Raw genomic sequence first — 26,136 nt, 5'->3', positions numbered from 1 at the left:
GTAAGCCTGAAACTGCTTTACATTTTCAAAACACTGAATTTTCAACGATCAAAACACCTGACATAAACTGCCAGGGAAGGAACCTGTGACTCAGGGATAATTTGCGAGAGATCCTGTTCTCAGCACACACACACAAGTACCACCAACCTCAGTGTGCATCACACCCATCAAAGAGAGAAAAGGAATTCAGTGCTTTGCCATCCTACAGCTGAATTATGGCAGCAGGAAACCCAACCCAAGAAAATAACTGAAAAACTACATTGCTTAAAGGTCAGACAGGAGTTGCTCTGAAATGCTGGCAGCTTTGAAATCTTGCTGCTCTTTCATCAGCTGCAGCTTCTCTGAGAGACACAGAGGACCCAAAGGACCCGCAAAAACACTGTTTAAGCTATGTTTCATGTTTTACACCTTAAAGCATTTCCAAACCTCTCAAGGATACATGTACACATATGCAGCTGACATGATTTAGTGTCTCCAGCAGTATAAACAAAACTCTGACCAAAGTAAACATCCTATTTTTGCAATCAATCTCTCAGCATCCCCATTGTATATTTGTGACAGCATATGACCAAAATAACCTGTAGTATCTACAGTCAGAACATTCACAGATCTTTGACAGCACAACTAAAAAAAACTGTTTAATAATGATCATTTCCCTCACCATGAGGCACTGGTAACAAAGCCAAAATAAATGAAGTTTACCCAATGCACTTAAAATAAATCAGTGTGAAACTGCTAAATATCACTGTAACTTTTTATGTGTTATTTATTGGTGTTCCCAAGTAACTTAGACGTACTGCTGTTATAGGAATCAAAGAATAGAAAAATACATCTAATACTCCACATATTCCAAACAGCTCATTCAGTCTTGGAATAATTACACACAGAAAAAAAAATTGAACTCTTTTCTTGTGAAACCCAGCAGATTTCACCAGGTATCAATACACAGCCAAGAGTTCTCTGCAGTATTGAATGTTTTGTGAGCTTCACAGAAAGAAGTTTGATTAACACATTAAGAAATTTAGGAAGGACCTTCCCAGCCCCAGCAGGCTAAAGGGAGCCCTGTGTCCAGGGACTGGCATCTCCCAAGGCAGGAAAGAGGATGCATAGCTGATGAATGCAGGCAATGGATAAAGCACCAGAAAGACAAATCCTTGGTGTATGATGAGTAAGGTTTTGCATAACTCCTCTGAAGGCTCACTAAATATGTCTGATTTCAATAAATGCTGAAATAAATGGCGTTTCCTAAAATTACCACTGATTGTAAACTTGAAACCAAACCATAGCTGCATTTTTTTTTCCAGGACACTCTTCTCTTTTCAGCACACAATGTAGTTTTGGAGTGATACAAGGATTGAGGTTTAACAGAGTCAGTGCAATATATTTAGCTTCACCTTTGCCTAAGGGCAGTGTTGTGTGGCAGCAAACAAGGCTGTGCATGCTCAGCTGCACTCCTTCAGTGCAAAGGCCTTTGAAACTCAGCCCAGGGCATGCAGCATCTGCTAGAAGCCATTATAAAACCTGGCAACTCTACAAACCCAGGATTTGCTTTTCAAACAGAAGTAATTTAACTGGTCGATAAATAAATAAACAAACAAGAATTCATTCAGCAGTTTTCTAATGCTCTTGGACTGATGGAAAGCAGCAGCCAGCTCTGGGCTGCCTTCCTGGCACCTCTCACATCGAGGGCAGGAGGCAACATCTTGCCCTTCACCAACCTTCTGAATAAACTATTTAAATCTCAAAGTTCTCCACAGCCTTAAATAAATTCTGGATTTGGCTAGTGGCCCCCTTAGAATGGGAAAGCTCCCCTGCTTTGTCCTCTTACTTTCCAGCTGCTCCAAGCTCATGCTGCACAAGCACACCCTGCCATTTTCTCTGCAGCTGCTGAGCAGGGAGGGCACCTTCCCTGCAACCAGGCAGAGCTGGTAAGAGCTCTGCCCTCACCCCTACTACCCTCACCCTTGATTTCCCAAGTGTGCTCTTGCAGGGCTGTGTGAGCAGCAGGCACAGCCCCTTCCCCTGCAGAGCCACGCTACCGCGGCGCTCCCAGTGCCAAAGCCCCAAATTCCCCCGCACTGGCACATCCCAAAAGGTGCAGCCTGACACAGAGAATTCATTTTTTCCACCCTCCAAGGGCTTGTCTGTGGATTCACAACACATGTAAAACATCCAGAGGGTGTAAAGTGCTAGGCAAGCACCAAGGATGATTACAGAGACTGAAGTGCTCTGAACCATTCTGTAGTGACATGATGGGCAAAGAGCAAAAGAACACAAAAGAAAAAGTGAGTTACAAATGCTTTGCCCCAGAAGCCAGCACACGACAGCAGCCACATTTCTGTGTCTGCTCCACCTTCACATGCTGCATCCATTGGTTTATTCTGACCACCTGGATCTAACATGCTCTGGCCTGACACATCCCAGTCTTCACAGACACCACACATTAACAATTCAGAGAATTCTTCAGCTGCAACCTTGAGTCACAACAATTGCTCCTGACTAAGCAGTTAATTCTTAATTAAGTCTTTGTAAAACCATTCATTTTTAATAAGCATGAAACATCAGCCCAATAAACCACGTTCTTTAATCTCATTTCTAAATATATTTCCAGTTTAACTTGTTTTTTTAAGTCTAACAGCATTTCTCACTAACATCTTTAGCTGCTGGAGAAAAGAGGATGCTCTGAGCAGAGGGGCAGTGACATGAACCTCAGTGCCTGGGACCAGCTATGGGCTGATCCAGGCCTGGCCACAGCACCTCTGCTTTGTCTTCTACACAAGCAGAAACTGAGACTTCAGCAGTCTTAGAGGAGACAGGCTGTGGTAGGACTTGTAAAGTGCCTCCACAGCACCTCTGCTTTGTCTTCTACACAAGCAGAAACTGAGACTCCAGTATTAGAGGAGACAGGCTGTGGTAGGGCTTGTAAAGTGCCTGGGAAGACATGAAACCCTCAGTGAAAGCAAATGTTATTAGGAATATTTATTATTTATTTATTATGAGTTTATAGATGTTACCTAGCACAGAGACCCCTTAATGCTGCAGGAAATGAGGGCTTGAAAAATGCAGCTCATTTGCTCATTTTGTACACTGAGAGCATTGAACTGAACTCCACTGTCAGTTACACACTCTATTCTTACACATTTCATTGTCAAGCTGGTGTCACCAAGTCACCAGACACAGGACCAGGATTTCTGATTCAGGAGCTCAAAGCTCTGCTTTTGCCACCTTGGTGAACTCACCAAAGCTGCCCTCCCAATCCCCATGTCTGCTCCAACTTATAGAATGGAAGCAATGATGCTGATCTCTTCTCTCTCCCAAAGTAACTTTGGCATCTGCTCATCAAACATGCAAAGCAAAGATGAATAATATTGTTATTCACAACCTGAATTCTCATGAGTCTGTTCCAGCTGCAAACTCAACCACTCCAAAACAGCCCATGTTCTTAAGCATCTTTGTTTCTCTTCAACAACAGCTTGGTAAAAACATTCTGCAACACTCTCGTAATCAGAAGAGGTACTATTTTTTTCTTTTTTAATTAATTAACAAAATGCACCACTTGTCATTATGATTACATCCAGGAAACACAGCTCTTGACTGTAAAAATGTAAAAAGGTGAAAAGATAATTAATTGTCAGCAACATCTCCCAACACGAATGAGGAAAACTGAGGTCAGCACATGACAGATTGCACTCCAGAGGAGCACAGAGATGAGCCAGCACTCTGCAACTGATGTATCCAGGGATTAGTCAGAGGTCACTCCCACAACAGTTTAGGAAAGCTCATTGCTTAGCTACCAGCAGGACACCTCATGTGAACTCCAGCTACAACCACACTTAACTCTTTTGCTGCCTAAAAACAATCACTGCTTGGACAAGGAGTCCCTCATGCCATACCAAATTGATTCCCCCATCTGCCATCTTGTACCTGTAACATATAAAATGTCAGGCTCTGAGTATAAGAAACTACTCCAAAATCATCTCATCAGAAAGGAAGACTTTTCCCTTTGCATTCTAACAACAGGGGCTCAGAAATACCACCTATTTTCAATGAGATCTTTAACTCAAGAAGTCCTATGTCATGGCCAGAGGTGGAGGAAGGCCACTGGATGTTTGTCCAGCACCCACCACAGCAGGCTCCCATTCCATGGCTGGATGCAGAGCTGGGACAGGCTGTTAATCATCCCTGTCCTGACTTCTGCCAGGGGAAAACACAGAATCCATTTATCAGCACCCAGAAGCAAAGCAGCAGCTGGTCAAACCTGCATTTTTGTAAGAGGACATCATCTTGGGATGCCTGGGATAACTGGAGACTGTCAGTAAAGATGCTTTCAAAACACCCACTCAACAGCTCACCAGGCTTCCTTTTGAACAAAAAGTGATAGAAAAATATCTTCCTGTAGGTGAAAGCCATCAGACACACACAAAAAAGCTGACAAAACAGTAAAGGCAGCCTACTTATTAAGGGTAATTTAATAAAAAAGGTAAACAGTACGACAAAATAAATCACTATACTTTGTCCAAATAGAAAAAGCAAAACTTTGGAAATTGATGCTTTAAACACTGTTGTTTTCCAAGCTGGCATTCATTAAGGTTATCAGTATGCAATCCTGTTTGCAGAGGTTACTTTCAACTTAAATGGTGCTAGACAACTTCACTAATTAATCAGAAGAAAATCTCAAAGTTAATTTATTAAGTTGAATTTTCTGTATCTGCCATCAACCACAAGTAGGATGGAACAAATCAGACCAACAAAGTGCTGATAAAAAAAATACATTATCTTAATTACTGCAATATGCCATCACCAGGCAGGGGAAAGAATCCTGTGAAGGAGTGATTTTTCCCTAATAGTATTAGGAAACTGATAATCCTAAGTCTCATACATTAATGCAATTCTTAACAGTTACAAGAGTATAATAATCAACATCTTACTGCAAACCACAGTTAAAAATGTATTGAATATTCTATTGAATATAACAAAGAAAATGAGCAGCACCTGCTGACGCTTGTGATTCCTACAGAAGTTGTAGTTGAAAATAAAAAATAAAATGTTTGACAACTGAAGCTTTGCTTCAATTTTCATAGTTACCACAGAGGGGTAACTGAAGACTGAACTTGGGTTTTGCTAACAATTTGGAAACACTGACATACAAAAGTGGCATGCTCAAAGGAATCAACATATGCAGACACCCACATGCTGACACTGAGGTTTATATTTCTGGGACAAGAATATATTCTTCAGTAATGATTTTCTTCCTTCTATGTCACTCATCTGCCTTAAACAGTCCCAAGTCTGTAAATATTCACTCAAATGATTGAGCTATCCATGGAGAGCACACTGCCATGGCTGAGGAGAGCCCTTGAGTGCAGGTCCCAGCTCTCTCCAAAAGCACAGCTTGTCAGAGCTGCACCTACAGACCCAAACCACTCTGCACAAGAACCACGTGGACACGTCCCCAGCTGCATCACCCTGCGCCCTCCCACTGGACAGTCCTGGACAGAGCAGATGTGCTCCAAACCCTCAGTCTGGAGGCTCATACAGCCCAAACCCAGTTACTGGTGAGGATGAAGCACTCAGAGCCCTAAGCCTGGCACACTTGAAGTGCAGTTGTAAAACTAGAGCATTGCTTATTTTAGGCACAGCAGAGGAAAGGTGTCTGAAACAAAGCTGTCAGTCTGTGCAGAGCAGCAGCAGGAGATGGAGAGGGAAAAGGAAACAGGTACAAAGACACAGATTACAAGGGAGGAAGAGAAGGGAAAGGGGAAAAGGAAAGCAATAATAGTCCAAAATGAGAATAGTCTTAAGAGCTGCGCATGTTTTCTTGCACTGAAAGAGACAAGGAGCTACCAAGCAGACTACCCACTTATTTTACTGTTGGCTACGGGTAAAGATGAGCCACGCTCCCCCCCACTAACCCTCCACTGGAAACTGGAGACAGAACTGCTGTAGGAAGAGGAAATAAAGAGGCTCAAACAGCCCCAGCACTTCCAGCAGCATGTACCCCACCATTTGGCTCCCACTAAGCAGGAAATGCCACATGCAAAGGTGTCTTTATGTGCTGCTTTGCACTGCAGTCAACCCCAAGCAACTGCTGTGCATCACTTCTCTGCACAAGCCAGATGTGAGCTCATCCCTGTCACTCCAGTGGGCAATATTTTTGCACTGTATTTTCCTCTGAAAACACAATGCAAATATTTAATCACTGGTTTCCAGATTTCTGCCGTGGGGCATTTCTTTGGCTGAAGAAGGCTCCAGAGACCATTTCGTTAACCATGCACATGGATGGAGCTTCTCAGCTGCAGCAGATGAAGCAATGAAGCTGGAAAGAACAAACTCTAAATCACTAAATTATAAATTAACAAGAAGACCTAAGGAGTAAATATTTAGAAGAGCTCACTGAAGCCTTAAGGATAGGAGCATCATGACTAATTATTCCAGTGATCATTGAAACATGGAGTTAGGAAAGATCAGAAACAAGAGAAAAATAAATCTCACCAATTAGACACATAAATGCAGATTAATGCCATATGACTAGCTACCACATGAATATGCAACACACTTATTAAAATGTTAATACAACAGTCGCAGACAATCTGATTTTCATTTTTAAATAGTCAGCTGCAGAAATGTAAAACTTGTAAAAATGTAAATGTTTTCTTTACCTTCATAATTCAGAAGTAAAAAGGTGATTTGTTCAGAGTATAAAAAACATCAGTGAAGTTAAAGGGTGGGATTTAGTAACTGTAAACAGCAATAGAAAACTAAATTCAATGACCAAAACCAGTATGTTGTAATGACAGAAAAAGTTCTTAAAAACAAGGCAAAAACATCCCCAAACAAATAGAAAAGGAAACAAGCATTGAAAAGCTAAAACAATTGAATTTTTACTTCAGTGTAGAGAATTATTTTTCAGTTGCATTGTGTGCCCAGATTTCGTTTTGCAACTATGAAAGTACTGTCAGTCATAAAAGAATAACAAATTGTTTATAATAGAGACACTTAAAGTAATTAATTAAATAACCCAGAAGACTTATTTAAGCTAATCTCCACAGTCATATAATTTCTCATAATTTGTTTCAAAAAGGAACTCCTCACACATTTGTTTGTTGTTATTCAGGACAGCAGAACTGCCGGAGGCTGCAGCGAGAGCTGAAGAGCAGGTATTTAGGAACTCCAGCCAAAATCTCAGCCCCCCGAGTCTGCCCAGCAGCAGAGAATGCCAGCGGTGGCAGACAGACATCTGCACTGCACAGGCACACAGAACAGGAGATCCAGCAGTTTGGTATTTCAGCACCAGTGAGAGGCAAGCCCACTGCAGTCAGGGGTTAGAGTCGGCCAGTGGGGACACGTCCCTCTCCTCTTACTTCCCCTGGTTACTATCAAGAACAAAAATTCTGTGAATTGGGATGACAGCCATCACTGACTATAATTTCAAACCACTGTACCAAGCCTCAGACATAAAATAAGGTTAATAAAGTTTTATTTTGTACAGCTTTTAGAGGGACTTGAGAACCAAGTCTGTTTAAAACAGCAGTGACGAAAGAGACACGAAGAATTGACTATCGTAACACACAGCTTTGCCTTTGTATTTCCACACCAGATTATAATCTATTTTCTGAGCAGAAAGGAAGTAAGGCAGATATCTCTGCCATTCAAGAGTGTGGGTGTAGAGCTGTCCTGGTTTCAGCTAGAATAGAGGCAATTTTCTTACTAGCAGCTGGTGCAGTGCTGAATTTTGGAGTTCTGGGAATAATGCTGACACCACAGTGACACCTTAGCAGTGCTCACCTGCACTCAGGGGCTGTCAGAGCCTCAGGCTCTGGCAGTGAGCAGGTGCACAAGGAGCTGAGAGGGAGCACAGCCAGGAGAGCTGACCCCAGCTGGCCAGGGGATTGTCCACACCCAGGAACACCATGGCCAGGATATAAACTGGGAGAGTGGGCTGGGAGCAGCTGATGGCTGCTTGGGGAATGGCTGGGCATTGGTCAGCAGCTGGTGAGCAATTTTACTGTGCATCACTTCTTTTTCTTGGGTTTTACTCCTCTTTCTCTCTTTTCCTTTCATTGCTAGTACTGTTGCTATTATTTTGTATTATTTTACTTTATTTCAATTATTAACCTGTTCTTATCTCAACCCACGAGTTTCTCTTCCCCATCGCAGTGAGGGAGGGAGGGAGTAAGCAAGTGGCTGCATGGTACTGAGTTGCTGGCTGGAGTTAAACCAAGATAAGGGTATTTTTGAAACACTGGCTCTTTTGCAATTACCCTAAGCCATGAAATGTTGCACTGAACTGTTTTCTTTTGAAATTATCTGTTATCTGGGTATTGCAGATAACTGTATTCAGATGTGCACGTGACAAACATTTTATCCATTCTAGCTGTCATAAAGACTCTTAAATGAACAGATAGCTGACTTCAAACATGAAGATTTTATAATTTTCACCCCATTCTAACCTTGCCTCCCTCACCTGCAGTTTAGCTTAAGAGCCATCACAAACAATCCAGAGATCTTTCAGTGTTTTACTTGATTAATTTGATCATGAGCTGTATTGCCAACAAGGAAAACAATACCAACAGCTTGAAGCTAACCAGTGAGGACACCAGGAGCATCCTACTAACAAAGACCACACAGCAGCCCAAAAGACCTTTATCCTAGAAATGAAGTATTTCAAAAGCTCTCCTTGCTGAAGGCTCTTGGGGCTAAGAGGAAGAAGTTCCTGCTAACCACTGCCCTTGGGTGACGAGCTCATTTTGATGCAACATCTAACAAAATGAGGATTTCCTGCACAGCTGTTGCAGTGTCCTTAGAGACTCAGTTTCCAGGCACACTCTGCAATCGTCCCTCTGCTCCCTCTTAATTCCAGTCAACAACAGCCACAGGCAGATTACATAGCTGGGGCATTACTGACACAACCAGGAGCCTATAATAGCACTCATAAGCCCAGTGATTTCTTTTCTCTTGTTAGTGTCACACACAAACACAAAACAGCTGAGAACCTGGCCCTTTTCTCTTTAACAATCCACTGACAATTAAAAAATATCTCTTTATTTTGGTAATCAAATGAAATAAATATAATCATATAAAGCACAGGGCTAATTTTAGACCTAAATAGTGACAAGATCTGTGGTAATTCCTGCTAAGTGTCAGTGGCCATGATCTCCACAGCATTTATAAAGCTTTACTGTTCACTAATTTAGGCAACTCCTCCCCTTGTGAAATGTACTAAAACACTGGATAAAAGACAGATATTGCAAAATATTTCACAAGCTATAAATTAAAGAGCATCAGCCAGAAACTTTGTTTTATTCCTTTCAGAAAAACAGTGAGACTCTGGTCTACAAACCTGGCCATCTGCTTGTATGCTTCCTCAGCCACTGCAAAGATGTGTGGATCCATGTCCCCCATGTTCTGGCCACTGTAGGCATTGATGATGTCTTCCCCATAGATAGGCAGCTGTTCATAAGGATTTATGGCCACTAAAACAATACCTACAAAGGAAATTAAACAAAAGAAATTATTAATAGTTGTTTCAAAAAAAAACCCAAACAAAAATTGTTTTAAAATCAACTATTGTTCTAATATTTCTAAAAATGTTAAAGAATAAGGATCTGATATTACTGACTTCAGAAGATCTTTATTCTGAATAAAGTTCTGCACACACAAAGTACCACGAGTTGACTTCTAAACCGCTTTGGTAAACACATCAGGGACAACTTTATACCTTTTCTATCTATGTGCCTTTTCTAAAGCTAGCATGCACAGTCTAAAAAGATTCAGAATGTGCAGACTGAAATACTGCCTGTTCAGTGCAGTAAACCAATGAATGTGCATTGCATTTCCCTGTGGTTTACTCTGAATTACCCGTGGTACTGTAATTTGTGAAGTATAACTACTGGGTGGTCTCACTGACTGCCAGTTTGGGTACGTGCAGTGTGTTAACCCTTCAGCTGTTGTGAAACAATAACATCCTCAGTTTTTGTAATAAGCAACAGTGTAATTTGGATTCCAGGGCACCTCTGCCAATCAGGCAGGACAACCTCCTGGTCAAAGGCATCAGAAAAACCAACAAGTAGACATATTTCATAAGGCTGACACAGAGCAGCACCCAGTCCTGTCAGGAAATTAGGCAATTACAGCTCTAGAAGGCATCAGAACACCCTCATCTGATACATCTGAGCATGTACTTACACCTCCCATTTCCTAGTTTTTCCATACCAATTAAACACATATCTGTTTTTTTCAATATAGCTCATCACCACAGCACTTCTAAATTCATGCCATTCTTTTACTCTCCCTGCACAGGAAAACTTAAGTCTTACTCTTTACAAGCTTCCTTGTCACAAATAGTGAGACCTCAAAAGTTTTTGGGACAATTCTCTTTTTCATGAGAAATCAGGATTGCTCTACCCACAGGGATAACCTGACAAAGATTCCTTATAACTTTCTCTCCTGCAGCCTTTACAACAAGTAGGGAAAATTTATTTGCTCTGTGCAGGGGTGGAAACACTGACCAGTGAGACCATGTGAGAGCCAGCTGTGAGAGGCACGCTGTGCCCCCCTGACATGGCAAGTCTTCCTTACCTTGACAAGGTGATGAGGGGGAAAAACAACCCCTCTAATTTTAACTGTGGACAGTTTAAGAACAGAATTGCTTCTTTTGAGTATGTATTTTGGTGCCTAAGTGTGCCAATGCAGTTGCAGATGGCTGCACAGTGACTGCCTGGACAATCCATCCCTGAAGAACCTGCCTCAGAAGCGTTTCCATAGCACTCAACTTGCTTCTAATTTTACTCTGAAATTCACTCTTACACACACAGACTTCCTCAGTGCTGATCCCAGCTCTCTGCTCTGTGCAGATTACAGTCTTGTGATGTCTATCTAAGAAATTTTCCATGTAAAAGCTGGGAGAAAGGAAATGAAAGCATTTGCAGTCTGGCACTGCTGGGAGCATCAACCAATTTCTAAACCCTTTCATGCATCTATAGATCAAGCACAAACCATAGCAAAAACATTAAACAAGAGAATATGTTTTAGGGAGAGATCTGAGAGACCTTGATCTATTTCCTCAAACACACAGCAAGTTTTATGTCTTGACACGCCCATGTGAGGAGAGTCTGTGTTTTTCCATCAGCCACGACTTCACTGAAGTGACTCAGGAGCTCCAGTGAAAAACCTCTATAAACATTCATGCCAAGTTCCAATGCTGTACTGATGAACCAAAAAATCAGAGTGGGGGTTAGGGACAGGAAGTGACCTCAGTCCTACAAGACTCGAGGAATATTTTGTGTGTCAATTTTTAGCATCTGCCCTTAGAAAAGCAGCAAAAAATGAAATACAGTGCACCACCGAGCTGAGCCTCTCAGGCCTGCAAGTCTCATCAAAGAGACATTACAAAAATCTGTGTGAGACTTCCAACAATTCCCTCCTGCTTTTGGTTATGCTGGCAAAAATAAACCCTTGAACTGGGAACAAGCAGCCCCGTGATGAGTCTCCATCATATTAAAACACTTCAGTAGCAATCTGTAAAATCTACAAGCAACTACCATCTGGAAATAACCAAAACAAGTGAGTTAGGAATTATTTGCTTTCTGTAGAACTTTGAAATCAGTCTGCCTCACAGGGCTATAATCCAGATTAATTTACATATAAGTTCTCTTTATCTCTGCTAAATCATATTGCTATTTTAAGAAATATGGCCTTCCTAAATCAGATTTATGTGTGGTTTTGTTCTTACAATTACACTAAGTTGAACTCTGGCTACTCTTTGTGCTAGTCTTCTTTATATATGCTCAAAGTAAGCCTATCTAATTCTTTTACCTTGAACATACTCACCCCTCACCCATCTGTGGCCAAACTGGACATAAACATAAGCAATTTATTAATGTCAATTAAAGTCTGCTCTCCTGCATAGAAGGCAGTACTTTTTACTAACCTGAACTAACCAGCAAGATTCACAGAGTTTTCATCACAGCCATAGCAGTTTCTCCATGTGAGCATTCAAATTTTCCTTTGCAACTTTTCAACTTCCTTCATTAATTCCTCATTTCATGTTTCCCACAGTAAAGCAAAGTTATAAACCACCTCTGAATTGCTGGTGAAAGACTGACTTGAAATCGAGAAATCAGCAGGTTTTCTGTTTAAAAGTTTTAATTACTTCAAAGTGAAATTTCAAAGAATTTAATATCCATTTGACATATCACACTAAGACAGCATGGTTGGATTAATTTCTAGGCCCCTGGACAACAATCCATCCATTCCTTCCTTTTCCAGTTCTACTGTTGAGAATATTGTTACTGTGATTCTCTTGATGGATTGAAGGGGTTTTGTTCTCCTTTGGGCTGCATAAACTGGGTTAGCCCAAGCCACCTTCACAGGCTATTTGAGCTGACCTGGCTAAGGTGGGAGCCACAGTGAGGAGGCAAATGCAGCCCCCAAGGCTGAGCTCCAAGGCAGTAATCTCTGCAGAGGGGAAGGAACCTGCGGCAGGATGGGAACTAATGGAGAAGTCTGAAAGGTGGATGGATGTCTGTGGCAAAGGATCGGGTTTTCAGAGGCTGATGTGCCAACTCCATTTTGCTCAGCCTGTAACACAACACAGCCCTGCCAACATCCCCAGTGAATAAACCACTGCACACCACATTCCTCAGCAGGGCTGAGCCTCCAGCACCTCCTTCCCTCTGAGCTCCAGGAGCCCCCACACTGCTGGCTCCTCTCCTTTCTGACAAACATCCAAGCAGCTCCCAGAACCACTTGGTCTTGTCTGGAAGCAAACCAGCTGAGCCAGCTCCCCCATCCCAGGCCCTTTGGCAGACCCAGCCATGGAGAGCTAAAGGCCTCCCAGCCCCAGGAGAAATGATAAAACCAGCCAAAACCACAACTACAGCTGCACTGGGGAATAATTGAAACATACTTTTTTCATGTTTTCCCAAACACAGGGAAACACAACCGACAGACAACACATTCCTTTTGAAAGCCTCTTAAAAGCTGCTCAACACAGAGTCCTGCAAGCAGCCAGGACACAGCCCAGACAGGCTTGTGGGAGGGGGTATGGTGTTGTTAGGGGACCATGAAACTGAGAACCCCTTACAAGCTCAGGCCATGAGGCTCCATTTGCACAAAAGCCCTTTCACACAAGAGCTTTGCCATGGGGGCACTTGGGAGAGAAACACAGATGATGTCTGTTCGGGGGGAGCTGAGGTGATTTCCCAGTGCTGGGACCACAAGGTGCACCCCCAGCAGGGTTAACCCAGAGAGGAGATACTCAAACACCCAGACACTTGAGCTGGTCCAAACCCTGAGCAACCTGGTCTAGTCAGACTTGTTCCAAGTAGGAAGCTTCACTGGAGACTTCCAGAGGCCTCCTCCAACCTGAATTATTCTGTGCTCTGAGTGCACGACTGGATGAGATGTGGTGTGAATCATCACCCACTCCTGTGGAGTGAGGTCTGGCTGCAAGCAGGGGTGGCAAAGGCTGATCCAGGCCCCTGTGGTCTGGTCACTGCTGAGAGCAGGACTGGGAACAGATGTGCCCTGCTGAGCATCTGCAGATTAGGAGCAGCCAGAAGTGAGCAAAATGTGGCAGGATGTTAATGCTTCTGTCTGTCCATCACAACATGTTTAATGTGCTGCCTGTCTTACTGAAAAGTTATGTTAAAAGCTAGCAGTGTATTTTGACTAAACAAAGATATTTAAAAGGAACATATGCATACATAGAATAAAAGCCCAGAAGCAAACCTTAAACTACCTCACAATGTTTATTTTTGAAACAGACCATGCAGTTGCAATTTTGTGCTTATGACAAAGTGATTATTTAAGTAACTTTCCTCCATTCTGGCCATCTGAAAATACCACAGGCAGCTACAAATTTGGGTAACCTCTGCTGTGAGTTAAATGTTATTTTTAAAACCAAGATCAATTGTAACTGTGATAAGACAATCCACGGCTCATGAACTGTTACAAATTCACTTCTGTAATTACCCAGATTGGAAAACATGAAAAAGAAAATAAACTGATGTAGTCTAAAAGAGATAGAGGAGCTCAGTGCAGAGGTAAGCAACTATAGGTGGGCAACATATCCACCAAAGAGCAAGGCAGCTCCTGCATCTGCAGTGTGTTGGCCTCCTCCCACCCAGCCCAACCTGAGCAAGCCTACAGAGAACACCAACCAGACAGGAATCCCACTGTGAAACAAAAACTGCTGAATACACAGTTTATAAACAGATTCCATCGGGGAGCTAGAGGAACACACACTGAAGTCAGTTTTCCCTGAACCTCAACATTCTCCAGCCTGTTAGTGACCACAAACACAGTGAGTTCCCTAAGAACAGTCCAGCATGTCCTGTCACTGAACGATTTTAGGTTAAAGGCAGACACATCAACAGACAGCTTTGCCTTCCCTGTCCAGGGCATTCTGTGCAAAGTGATGGCATGAGAGACAGTACTTGCCACAATAGGTGTAGATGAGTTTGGAGTCTATGAAGCGAACTTTGAGGTTGTGCAGCACGGCAGGCTCGTGCAGGTAGCTGAGTGCAGTCAGGTCGTTCTCACCCACCAGGATGTCGGGGTTCCGCAGGGGCGGCAGCTCCTTCGTCTTTGGGTCGAGGCTGTACTCTAGGTCCTGAAAACAAATGGGCACCCTGCAAAGAGCTGCTGGCTAGCCTGACTCCCTCAGCTCCTCCAGCTGCTCCTCCCACCAAAACATGCGCAAGGTAAAGAAACCACAATGCAAGATTTCTGATCTCTGGTGATGTGAGTTAGCAGCTCTTTCTCCAAAAATGTCACTTAAAACTTCCCACAGGGGTTTTCTATATGGACAACTGCATAGAGACACCATCTTTTTAGACTATTACTTAAGCAAACCCCATGGTTTTGCTGCCATATCTTTTATTATATAAACCAAAATACACTATATCATAAATACAACCATCTTTTCCCTATTGCTTTCCTCTTGAGTGGAACAGGCAGGGGAAGAAGATTCCTACCAATCTACAGCCAGCTTCATACACAGTAACACAACATGGGAATGTTGGCAGAACACCATGAAAAACACAAACACTGAAAAATGCTGCTTAGAACCTTTTTCAGATATAAATTCATCTCTAATATAGATGTTCTAATTGCATCTGTCTCTAGATCTAAAATCACTTTATTTACCTGCTATTTCCATAAAAAAAAACAACTCAAAGGATGTTAGCTGTACAAGGACAAGTCATAATTTCTCAACACAGTACATAGCACCTTCTTTGTAATGCCCTTAATCCTTGCCTTTTTTATCTTTATTAATTTCTGCTGGTTATGTTCAACTTAAAAGTCACAGTTCTTTCCTGCAACACTCTTCTCCTAGCAACCCTGTCTCCCTGGAATAGCAAACCAGGGCTATATGTTTGATGGCATAAGTAGAAAAAGATGATGCCACTGAACGTAACAGACAGTGGATAAAAACAACTGCTTTTTAATTTATTTTAAAAACAAGCCAAAACTGATTTTTGTAACTAAACAGTAAAATTTATCACACCAAAAAAATGCTGCAGAAAGTGAGTGGACAAAACCAACTGCACACACCTAAGTACAGATATATTTTGACAGTAGAGCTTCCTGCAATAGAAACAACAGACTCAGGTTGAGAACAAGAACTATCAGCTTACAAACAATACACAGACTTACCTTGCCCTCTTCTAGTCGAAGCTGAAGGACTTTATCTCCAGGTTTATAATCTTTGAGGAGTTCTGCTGACTTCCATACCTCCTCTGGATCAGGGATCCAAACCCTGGCATACTGCAGTAAAACAACAACAGCAAAAGATTCGTGAGCTTTGGTTGCACTATAGCTAAATCTTTGAAATAAATGACACTATTTTTTTTTCTTTTTTAAATACATGTTTAACAGACAAAGCCTTAAGCAAGAGGCAAGTTAATTAGTACATCTAAGGTGAATAACTTGTTCTATTGATAAATGGCTGCACAAGCATAATTTTATTGCCTACACAGAGAGAAAAAGGCATTTTCCATGCAGAAGGTATTCCAAGATACATATTCAATGCTGAAAATCTACAAAGTAAAAAAAAAAAATCAGCATTTTCAGAAAGATCAAAAATTTGTCTATCCATAAAGATTATTTGGAGCAACTCTTTTGAGTAGGTTCTAAATGCATTTATAGCATAATATTATAGAGCCATTTTTGTCTTCTTTTTCCCCAAAGAGAATACTTCAGCCCCATCTGTATTAATTTAGGCAAAGCTGCCTGATCAAGTGTTAAAGCTCTTCCTTTGTAATTACAAACATGGCTAGTTTAAAACTGATTATATTCAGAATGCCAAAAGAAAAAAAAAACCTGAAAGATTTGGTGGAAAAGGCCTCCAAATAAAAGAAAAAACCCAACAACAAACCAGATTCCCATTAGCAACCATTTTCATTAAAACTTTATTCATAAAAGTGACCCAGTGCAAACATATTTGTTTTCAAAACCAGCAAGAATATTCATATTTTTCAGTGAGTGAAGATAGAATTGTTACCCCATATTCAAGAATCAATTAAAGATGTATGGAAACCAGCTGGTCACTTAGAGAGTCACATGGACATGCAAACACACAGATATGAAAACAGCTCTTGAGTAGAACGAGGAAAAAGCTGTGATGTTTTTAATATGTTGAAGTTCCTGAAGCAGTGCCCCTGCTATGCCTAGAGAGCACTGAGATCACACCACACCCACCACCTCTGCAAACAAAGCAGCTTCTGGCTCTGGAGGTGTTCATGCACCTCACTGCAAAACATTCTCAGTCCACTAACTCATTTCAAAATAACTATATTTTAATAACTATATTTGTCAAAGCATTTGATGGCAGAGAAAACTGCATTTAGTCATACAGCTTCACCACCTAATCTTACACAACTTCTTTTTGTATAGCCTCCTCTGCCTCAAAGAATGCTGAAGGGTTTTTTTTCCCCTTATTAACCCAGTTTTCCCACTACAGAGAAGTGGAAACTGCTCGTTTCTGCTAGGGATTTTCTGAAAGACTTCATGAAAAACTTCATATTGCTTTCTTGCTGCAAGACAGGGCTTGATAAAATGTGTTGAGCAGCAGTTTGGGGAGCAGGACTATTGTATCAGGGTGTCCCCCACATGGCAAATAATGTGCTCTGACTCCATGATTCAGGAGGCTGAACAATTGCTTTACTAAAACTATACTATATTACATTAATACTATATTAAAACTTTACTAAAGAAAAACCCATGACAGTCAGACAGTGATTGGATCACTCAAAACGACTTTCACCCGTGTCCAGTTAACAAATCACTTTGGGTAAACAATCTCCATAACACATTCCACATGTGCAAAAAGAGGAGCGGTGAATAGAGATAAGAATTGTTTTCTCCTCTTCTCTCTGTGTTTCTCACTGCCTTCCCAGGAAAACCCTTGGGAAGCTGTTCCTGCTGCTCTCTGCAGAGCTGTGGCCACCCAGCCCCAGGAGAGGGAAGCCACCTGCCCAGCTGAGCTGCCAGGGAGGCTCAGCTCCTGCAGCAATTCTGAACCTCAGGAAGCAATCTGTTTTCCATACCTGTGATGATCCCCAAGAACACTGCAGATGGGTAATGTACAACAGCCTAAACCAATGGCTTTTACACCCAACACACGGCAGCCTTCAAAGCACTGTCTTCATCCCCAGAGCTCCTGCACAGAGCCCACACACATGAACCAAGTGAAAGGAGAAAGAGAATGAAATAAATAAAAAACTCACTTTCATCATTTCCACTGCACAGTATGTCATGCTCCCACACCTGGCCTTTCTCCATCCTCACTGGGTGTCACTGCCAGCCCTACGAATCTACTTTATACCAAGACAAGAAGCTTTGCTATTTGTAGTCAATTTGTGCTTGTGAGGCTTGGGGTTTTTTTTTCTTTGTTAGTTTCATATGTATTTGCTAGTGTTTTGAGTGCAGAAGTGCTACATTGCTTTATTATTTATATAATCTTTTTCCCTACTCCCCATGAGATAAATGATTTGAAAAACAGAAGATGCCCAAAACAATTACTCAGAATGTGCTCCTGCCAGTTACAGAGCACGGTATAACAATGAAGAGCAGCAGCAGAAGGCAGGGTTTGGGCACTTGGATAAGCTGGTTTCAGCCCTTCTGGATCCCCAATTCACAAAGCAAGGAACCTTGGGTGAAATGAAGGTCTGTGCTTACAAGTGTATGTGCAATGCAAGCACAAACCCACAGAAACTATAGTAAGTCCAAAATAATTAAACAGGAGTTGACAGTAGAGGTGCCATATTAAAGCCAAGGAGCATGCTAAGGAACAATGTTTTCTTTCCTTTCCACTTGGTTTGAAACAAAAGATATTTTGTAAAACTTCATAAATCATAAACTCATTATTTCATATAATAGTAATTTCAAATCCTAAAATCAAAAATTCCCAAGATCCATATACTCAAACATAGCACAATACACCTGTCCTCAGAATTCTTTTATTTAAAAAAAAAAACCAAACACCAAAACGAAAAGCTAAAAAACAAAACCCTGCCAGAAATCAGATAATTTTTTTCAGTTTAACAAAAGATGCTCCAGCATCAGACACAGCTGAAGGCTGAATGCATACCACACTTTGACCAGGTTGTATCCCCAAGATGCAGCAGAAGTTCCCCACCCCCAGAACTTCTGATAGGATATTCCTTCCGAGGAATTAACAGAAAGCAAAGTAAATGTGCAAGAGGAAAGCATTTAAATGCTGTCTAGCAGAAGGAATCAGCAGGCTGGATTCCCTTAGGCCACACAAAGAAAAGTTTCCTGACCTAAGGAAGGCAGCAGCCTGAAAGACAAATGCTGACAACCTGAAGCAGCAAACGCTGTGTAGCAGTTTCTAACTCTGCAATCTGTGGCAGCATGGAATAGGCATCTTTAATTTATCCAGCTAAAACTGTGCATTTTATACCATCTAGAGAAGGAAAGAGAAGGCAGAAAACAGATCACCATAGAAACAGAGCCACTACAGACAGCAGAACCTTCATGACACAACCCTACAGATATTAAAGCCATCCTATGAGCACCAGGCTGTAGCTTTTCATCTCCAGAACCAGTGCCTAGCCTTAAATCCCTGCCAAAGAAAACACCTGGTAAAAGGAATGGGTGGGAGGAAAGAGAGAGATGTTCCTAATTATAAGTACTGAATCATTTCTCAACATTCTCACCTCATTAACTTAGCAGAATGTTTTGCAAAATGATAATGCTTTTATATAATGAGTTGATACTAAAATTCCATTGCTGCCTAGCCTTTACTGGGATCCAACCCTACAGAGGAAAACAAAGCACCAACACTGGTGGAAACAGGACCAAGGGCCTCTTATGGGAAATACCTTACTCTGATATCTGCTATTCACCCCTCTTTATTTACTAGTATATAAAATAAGGTTATAACAACATTAGAATAAGGCTAAAATAAGATCAAATTCTAGAGCTACTGATTTACAAATCAGCCTTCTAAAAAGGTAAGGAAATTCTAGTTTAAAAATGACTAGGCTGTCTAAAATTCTAGCACTGACATGACAATATAAATTACAGCAAGAGTCAAATGAATTTTAATTTAATCATCCTAATTATGATCTATAAATACATTACTCTTCGTGGTAGTTCAAGTCAAATTTTGAACCACCAAAATAAAACTTCTGACAGGGGAGATACAAGTGTGACTTACTGCAGGAAAGGCCATGAAATAAAATTTTAGATAAATATTGCTAGTTTTCATGTCAGCCCGAGTTTACCACTAGTGTCACTTGCACTTTATATTTCAGTACTGACTTGGCTGTTAGTTTCAGTAATTGATCAGTAATCAGTATTGATTTTGGTACTGATTTGGCTGAAATAAATGAGCTTTGCTATCCTCCTTCAGTGGTGGCTCAACACTGCTGATCTCCTGTGTCACTGGAGGTGCAGGATGGGAGAGCTGGGGAGGACACACAGCACATCCATCCTCCCACCCTGCAACAAAGGGCATCTCCAGCTCCTCCAGCACCTCTTAACCCCAACCAGCTCCAAAGTCAGAATGAAAACAGAAGGGATACCAAGGAGATGCCCTGGAGTTCAGAAGAAAAATAAATAATTAAATGCATAATGACAGGACTATTTCAGATCTCCGTTTCCTGCCTAGACTCTCTTCCAGCCTCAGCAGACCAACATAAAGAAAGCAGCATCTCAAAAATCCCCTGGAAGTGTGAAGTGCTGTGCTTTGTTCAAGGAAGGACAAGCTGGGCAATAGGTTATAGACATCTATAAGGCAACTTGAAAGAGTTCACAGCAGAAAACAAACACAGAAGTTTTCACATCTTACTGGTGGGTCAGAAGGTTGGCTGGATTACTACAATTTTACATAATAAGAAAATATAATAGAAAATCAGAGTATTCTGTCATACCTCGTGATTTCATCTTAGATCACATGGAGAAATCAGCAGACTATAACAATTATCTATCAAATGGGACCACATGACTCACAAAGCCTCTCTGCTGAGATATTAACCTCTTGAGGTACTAATTGACACTGCTGACAGCACGGAATTAGCAATGCAAGGGCTCAGCAGTCTCGGCAGCAGGCAAATCGTTTCCTACTTCCATTGCACAATCACGAACACAGAAGGAGGAGATACAGCTATCTTCCCAGCTCAACAGCTCTGTGCCTCAGAGCTCAAAGCGTTCATTAAATGAGCTACATCCTTGAAAAAGGAAATTTCAACTCAGAGAAAGCTGTCCCAAGTTTCTCAGCATGACCTACACATACGAGTGAACTGGTATGATTTTCACTCCAGCAGAGATCATCTCTTTTTTTATTTACAGACAGCCTCAAAAACCACAGTCTTTCACATGTTAACCATGAAAAGGAATATGAGAGTCATTGCCCCCCTTCCTTTCAAGAAGGATCTCGGGTCTGGGCAGGAATAAAGCAGCTCATTTATGTCTGGATCAAAGAGACACCGCCAATTCTGGCAGCAGCAGCTGAAGGAGCCAGTGGAACAGCAACAGCTGGTGAAAGTCAAAGCCAAATTTCACCAAAATTATTCAGTGTGAACTTGCTGCTGACTGAACACGGCCACCTGGAGAGAGCAGGCTGCATCGCTAGGCTGGAAAAACACCAAAATTATTCAGTGTGAACTTGCTGCTGACTGAACACGGCCACCTGGAGAGCAGGCTGCATTGCTAGGCTGGAAAAGGAAGTCTCTCTGCTAGTAAGGGGTAACAACAAAACAGAGCACAAAGTCATCAAAGTTGACACTGCAGCAGTGTTGAACCGATCTTTGCAAAATGCAAAGTTATTACAAAAGGATTTCTTGGGATTTCCTTGGCTGGGTTGCTTTGAAAACACAATTTGATGCTAGAACAATTTCCTTTCAGCTTCATATCTTCCCCTATGCTTGGTTCACAGTGCCACCACCAAAGATAATAATGCTGAGCCTAGAAATACTTGAAAGAGCACAGTTTAGTTTTTATAAGCTCTACACAAGCAGATCAAGAGCCAGCTGAGTAACAGGCAAACACAAGTCTTGACTTGACCAGTCTGGATCTCCTACAAAAAGATCAAGATCACTCACACAGGAGGAAGTCCTGTTTCTTCCACTGCTGGAACCAGTAAAATTTGTGCCACCCATCCTGCGAAGCACGGGCAGTCCCAAGGACACTCCTGCTACCAGGGTGCTGCTGCTGCCTGCACTCTGAAAAGTCAGACAGGACTTTTCTCTCACAAGAATGCCAAGTAACGACTGGAAAGTAAAGCATCCCCATGACAAGTGGGCTGCTGCAAAACCTCTGACCGACTCATCTTCATTCTTCTTAGCGCCAGAGGGAAATGGAATCATTAATTTGGAAAAAAAAATCCAAGCAGAAATTATAGTTTTCTTAAAGGCAGTAGCACTCTTTGGGCATGGAGCACATTTTCTGTCTTGTTGCTCAACAAGACCCATTTACAAACCTCTTGTAGAGTTTAAGGCCTTATATTTAGAGCCTGACTTAATTTGAAAATAAATTTTTATCATGATGTACAGTAGGGGAAACATAAGTGACAATGAGTATTAATGTTTTATCTGAACAACAATCCCACAGAATTAGCTGACCTCACAGGAAGATCAAAAGCCCTGTGTTACTCTGTCTCATGGAATTCCCTGACCAGCCACAAGCAGAGCTCCCAAACAGAATCCAGGGGACAGCAGTGACCCAGGCTCTGAGCTACCCCCTAGGATGTCACACTGTGAGTTTGCACAGCAGTGGTATTGGTCTGCACACCTGGCTCACAGGTAGCAGGTAAGGCACTGCATCCTCCACCATGCACAAGGAAACTCTTGGAATCACAATGAGAAAAAAAATCTGAAGAAAATTTTGTGTTTGAAAGAGTTTTGATTTCTAGAGATGTCAAAGGAATGAATGCAGCTCTGAAGAATCTCCAGAAAAGATGGCAGAAACAGTGAGATCAAACCCACCAATGCTCTGGACACTGCCTAAGACACAAAACAGCTGAATAACAAAACAAACCACAATAAGAGCTGCAAAAACACCGAGCAGAAGTGTGACGCCTACCTCAGGCTGAGAGACAGGAAAATATTCTGACTCATGTAAAATTTCATTTGGGGTCATACCCACACAGAGAAGCAAATGCTGTATTGCATTTCGATCCATACCACCAGAATGAAGGCCAACAAGAAATTATATGCTAGTGATTTCAAAAATAAGTTAATTATAAGTCTGCCTTAAAACTCACAATTCCTCCAACCTGAAAAACATGTTACATGAATTGTACAGCAGTGGCCACAAGAAATTTAAGGGCAAATGAAACAACTGCAGCTACCCTGAATTTTCAGCTAATGAGACTTGCTGCACTGAAGAAACCTCACTAGGAAAAGGATGCATGATTTCATGTTTCTGTGCTTACAGTGAATGCTGCTCCAATTAAAGAAATTTAAAATAGCCTACACCTAAGAGCACAAAAAGATATTCAGCACAATTAACTGCATGGGTGTCTACACTTAAGATTCAATAACACAAACATTGTAAGGGCAAATAAAACAAGTGGCTGCAGGATTTTGTTTCAACATCAAGATGGTGCAAGCCATAATAAAGACTTGACAGCATAAATGCAGAAACAGACATAACTTCCACATTCAGTCCAGACCCTCACATTCCTTCCATATTTTTCATGCTGATGTCACACAATGAAATGCTGATGTCACTTTGTCAAGTCCTCAGATGGATTTAAGACCTTCCAGAAGCTTTCTACAACTATTTTCCCCGAAGTTTCTAAAAACCAGGGTCAGGAGGCAGAATTCCTGACTCATTCCTCACTCCTCCCAGCCAGCCCCAGGGCTGCCCTGGGTGGAAGGGGCTGGCTGCAGCTGGGGGCTCTTCACACCCTGCAGGAGGAAGCCTCCCCTCCCTCCCAGTGCCCCTGCCCCAGCACAGAGCCATCTGCAGCCTGCCATGGCATCAATGCTGGTGTACCCAGCACCTGCTGATGCAGCGTGGCAAAGAAAGGGCTGTGTGGATCAGACAGATGCACTGCACTGTGCCACAGCACTGGAGCTGGGAACAAGTTACTGAGAAAGAAATAGTGGGGCCATAACTGCTCACCTAGCTCACAGAGGTGAAATAAGGCTGCGTTTGCTACTAACTGTAAAACATCTGGAGCATGGACATTGCTGACCTAACTGTGAAAGTTTAATTTAGAAGTTAAAAATTAAAGGAAATATATTTGAGAGTAGATAAGGCTGTACTTTTCTGAGTGTCCTTCTGTAAAGTTGAGCTCAAGTCCAAAAGCACCATCTTGTTTTTACTTAATCCTAGCCCTGCAAAAAGCCACATTTAAAGTAAAACACCAAACAGAGGTTTTAAAAAGCCAAGATTAACTGAGTATTTTTTGTTCAGCCAACACAGAAGCCCCAGCTGAGATGCAGTTGCACCATTCAAACTAGTTCTCCTTGAATAACTCACGCTAAATCGGTAAAAGCTGTTTTACTCAGGTAACCCAGAGTGTGGCTGTCACCCAGACACCTTTCTGCTCACTACAGCAGCAAACTGACACCAGTGAAGCACATCTAATGAAGCCATATTTAGTTCCACCAGTTTTTCATGGGAAATTAACAGTAATTTACAGCCAGTCCCCACACAAGGAAACCAGAGTGGCCTGATATGAATGACCTGGCAAGCTCAAACTCAAAACCAGTGAGCAGAGCCAAACCTCCCCAGAGCTGCCCTTCCTCCACAACAACTGGGGGAAGCTGTGAAAGCAGAACTGGGCTTAGCGGCCACAGAGCTGCTCTCCAGAACCCCCCAGCAAGAGCAGCAGCCATTCCTTCCCCTGCACTGCCAGCCCTGCCCTCAGCAGCCCCTCGGGCAGCAGGAGCACCCCGAGCCATCCTGCCCCAGCAGGAGAGGCCAGGGGAAGCTCTCTGGGCTGCAGAGAGGGACAAAGTGCACCCTGTCACAGCAGCTGAAGCAAACTTTCAAGCATACCACATTTAGCCTTAGAGAAACTATTCCACTACTTTCCTCTACAAGTGTTCTCTCATGGATTGTTTGCAAAAAGTTCAAATCAGCTTTAGATTTCTGGTATGTGAGACTGCCACAGGGAAGAAGTGCACTCAGACATGAAATTCTAACAGCTTCTGCAATTGCTTCTCCTCTTGCAAGATTTTTTCTAAGTGAGACCATCTCCTAAACAATGAATTTAATGTCTGGCATGTTTGAAATAGTCACGTATGTATCTCCAAGATCATAAGTCCAAATTCAACATAAATCCTTATTAATAAACTCTCACACTGTAATACTATGGTACTAGTAAGCACTTACATGCTTAGCTATACAGACCTGCATGTGTTAAAACCAAGGAAAGAATTGAACATATTCTACTTACTTTAACATACATATAGTCTAAAACTTCTATTTCCATGCCATATCTCCTGTAACAGAAATCTTCAGCACTTTCAGAGGCAGCTGGTGTTTCCTTTCCAGGCAAAACAGGCTCAATCTCCATGGAACATATTTCCATCTCTCTTGTGCTGGTGTACACTAACTCAAAAGGCAACTTGGGAATCTCTCTCTGGTTTCCTCAGCAAAACAACTGAGGTCATCTGCTTTAAAGATACTTATGAATAACCCATGGAGTCTGCAGAGAGTAACGTGTGACAAGCCATGTCGGGGCAATGAATTCCCTCATTGTTAGACTGCCTCATAGTATTTTTAGGTTATTTCTCCAGCTCTACAAAGCTCAAGAGTGTCCTCCTGTAGACCACAAAGCAGTTGCAAAACTCTCTCGTCTTGTGATAATCAAATGGAAGAACTCAAGGACACCACTGGTAATTGGAGCAAGAGTTTATGATTCCTCATGGCCATGGGTATGTACATCATTCAAATGACAAGACCCTGTTTTTCCTTATTTAGGACTGCCAAACTAGAAACATGCAGTTTACATCTACCCATGCAGCAGCCTTGGAAAACAACATGACAAATCACATGGCATACTTACCCTGCTACAAACACAGAATGAGAGCTCTTCAAAGCAATGCTGCTTCAGCCCTTACATTTGATCTTCAAACCAGGGCTCTCATCAGGCCACAGTGTGGAAGAGTCAGCTCTCAACCCTGCCCACTGCCTCCTGAGAGCTAAATAAACTCCACCAGCCCCATCTGCTAATTGCCAGGGGCAACCTCCATCACCCTGACAGCCTTACCCACCTACAGCCACACCTGAAGCAGGGTTAAAGGCAAAAATGGAGGCTTGATGAGCAGTGAGGGAAATGCAACAGCTTTCAAGATGCTTAGAAAGCACCACAACTTTCACCAAGCAGCATGGAGCTGACAGACCAAAATCACAGCTGCATGCTGCATTCTGCATTCTGACTGACTCTGCTCCAGTTTAGTCTTTACAATGCTCCCTCAAACCATTCATGATCACAGTGACTTCTCATTCATACTTGTTTTTTGGTATTATGTTTGTACTTTCTTTTCCCTCGACATTCTAAGAAGCTTTACCCCAGCCTTGAGTCCCTCCATAGAATTATTATTCAGGGAAAGATCTTGCTGTTGCTCCTAACAAACAGGCCAAAGAAATTAAATCCACGCCACTAAGGAACACAGAAAGTGTAAAACACAAGATCTCTGCCTCTGTAAG

General features: G+C 42.1%; 1 protein-coding gene across 1 annotated transcript in view; it reads right to left on the bottom strand.

Annotated features, from left to right (window-relative positions):
* The window catches only part of MYO5A (myosin VA), an 87,317-nt gene extending 62,315 nt beyond the window's left edge, over nucleotides 1-25,002 (bottom strand). The window contains 4 exon segments of the mRNA XM_039722992.1: nucleotides 9,341-9,485; nucleotides 14,443-14,614; nucleotides 15,661-15,771; nucleotides 24,881-25,002. Coding sequence (XP_039578926.1) covers nucleotides 9,341-9,485; nucleotides 14,443-14,614; nucleotides 15,661-15,771; nucleotides 24,881-25,000 — 548 coding nt within the window. The 5' untranslated portion in view covers nucleotides 25,001-25,002.
* Nucleotides 25,003-26,136: the final 1,134 nt, after the last annotated feature.

The sequence above is a fragment of the Passer montanus genome, unplaced genomic scaffold (genome assembly GCF_014805655.1).
Source record: "Passer montanus isolate IOZ18808 unplaced genomic scaffold, ASM1480565v1 scaffold5, whole genome shotgun sequence".
Taxonomy (NCBI): domain Eukaryota; kingdom Metazoa; phylum Chordata; class Aves; order Passeriformes; family Passeridae; genus Passer; species Passer montanus.
Note: the sequence above shows the minus strand (reverse complement) of the source record. Positions and strands in the feature narration are given on the sequence as shown.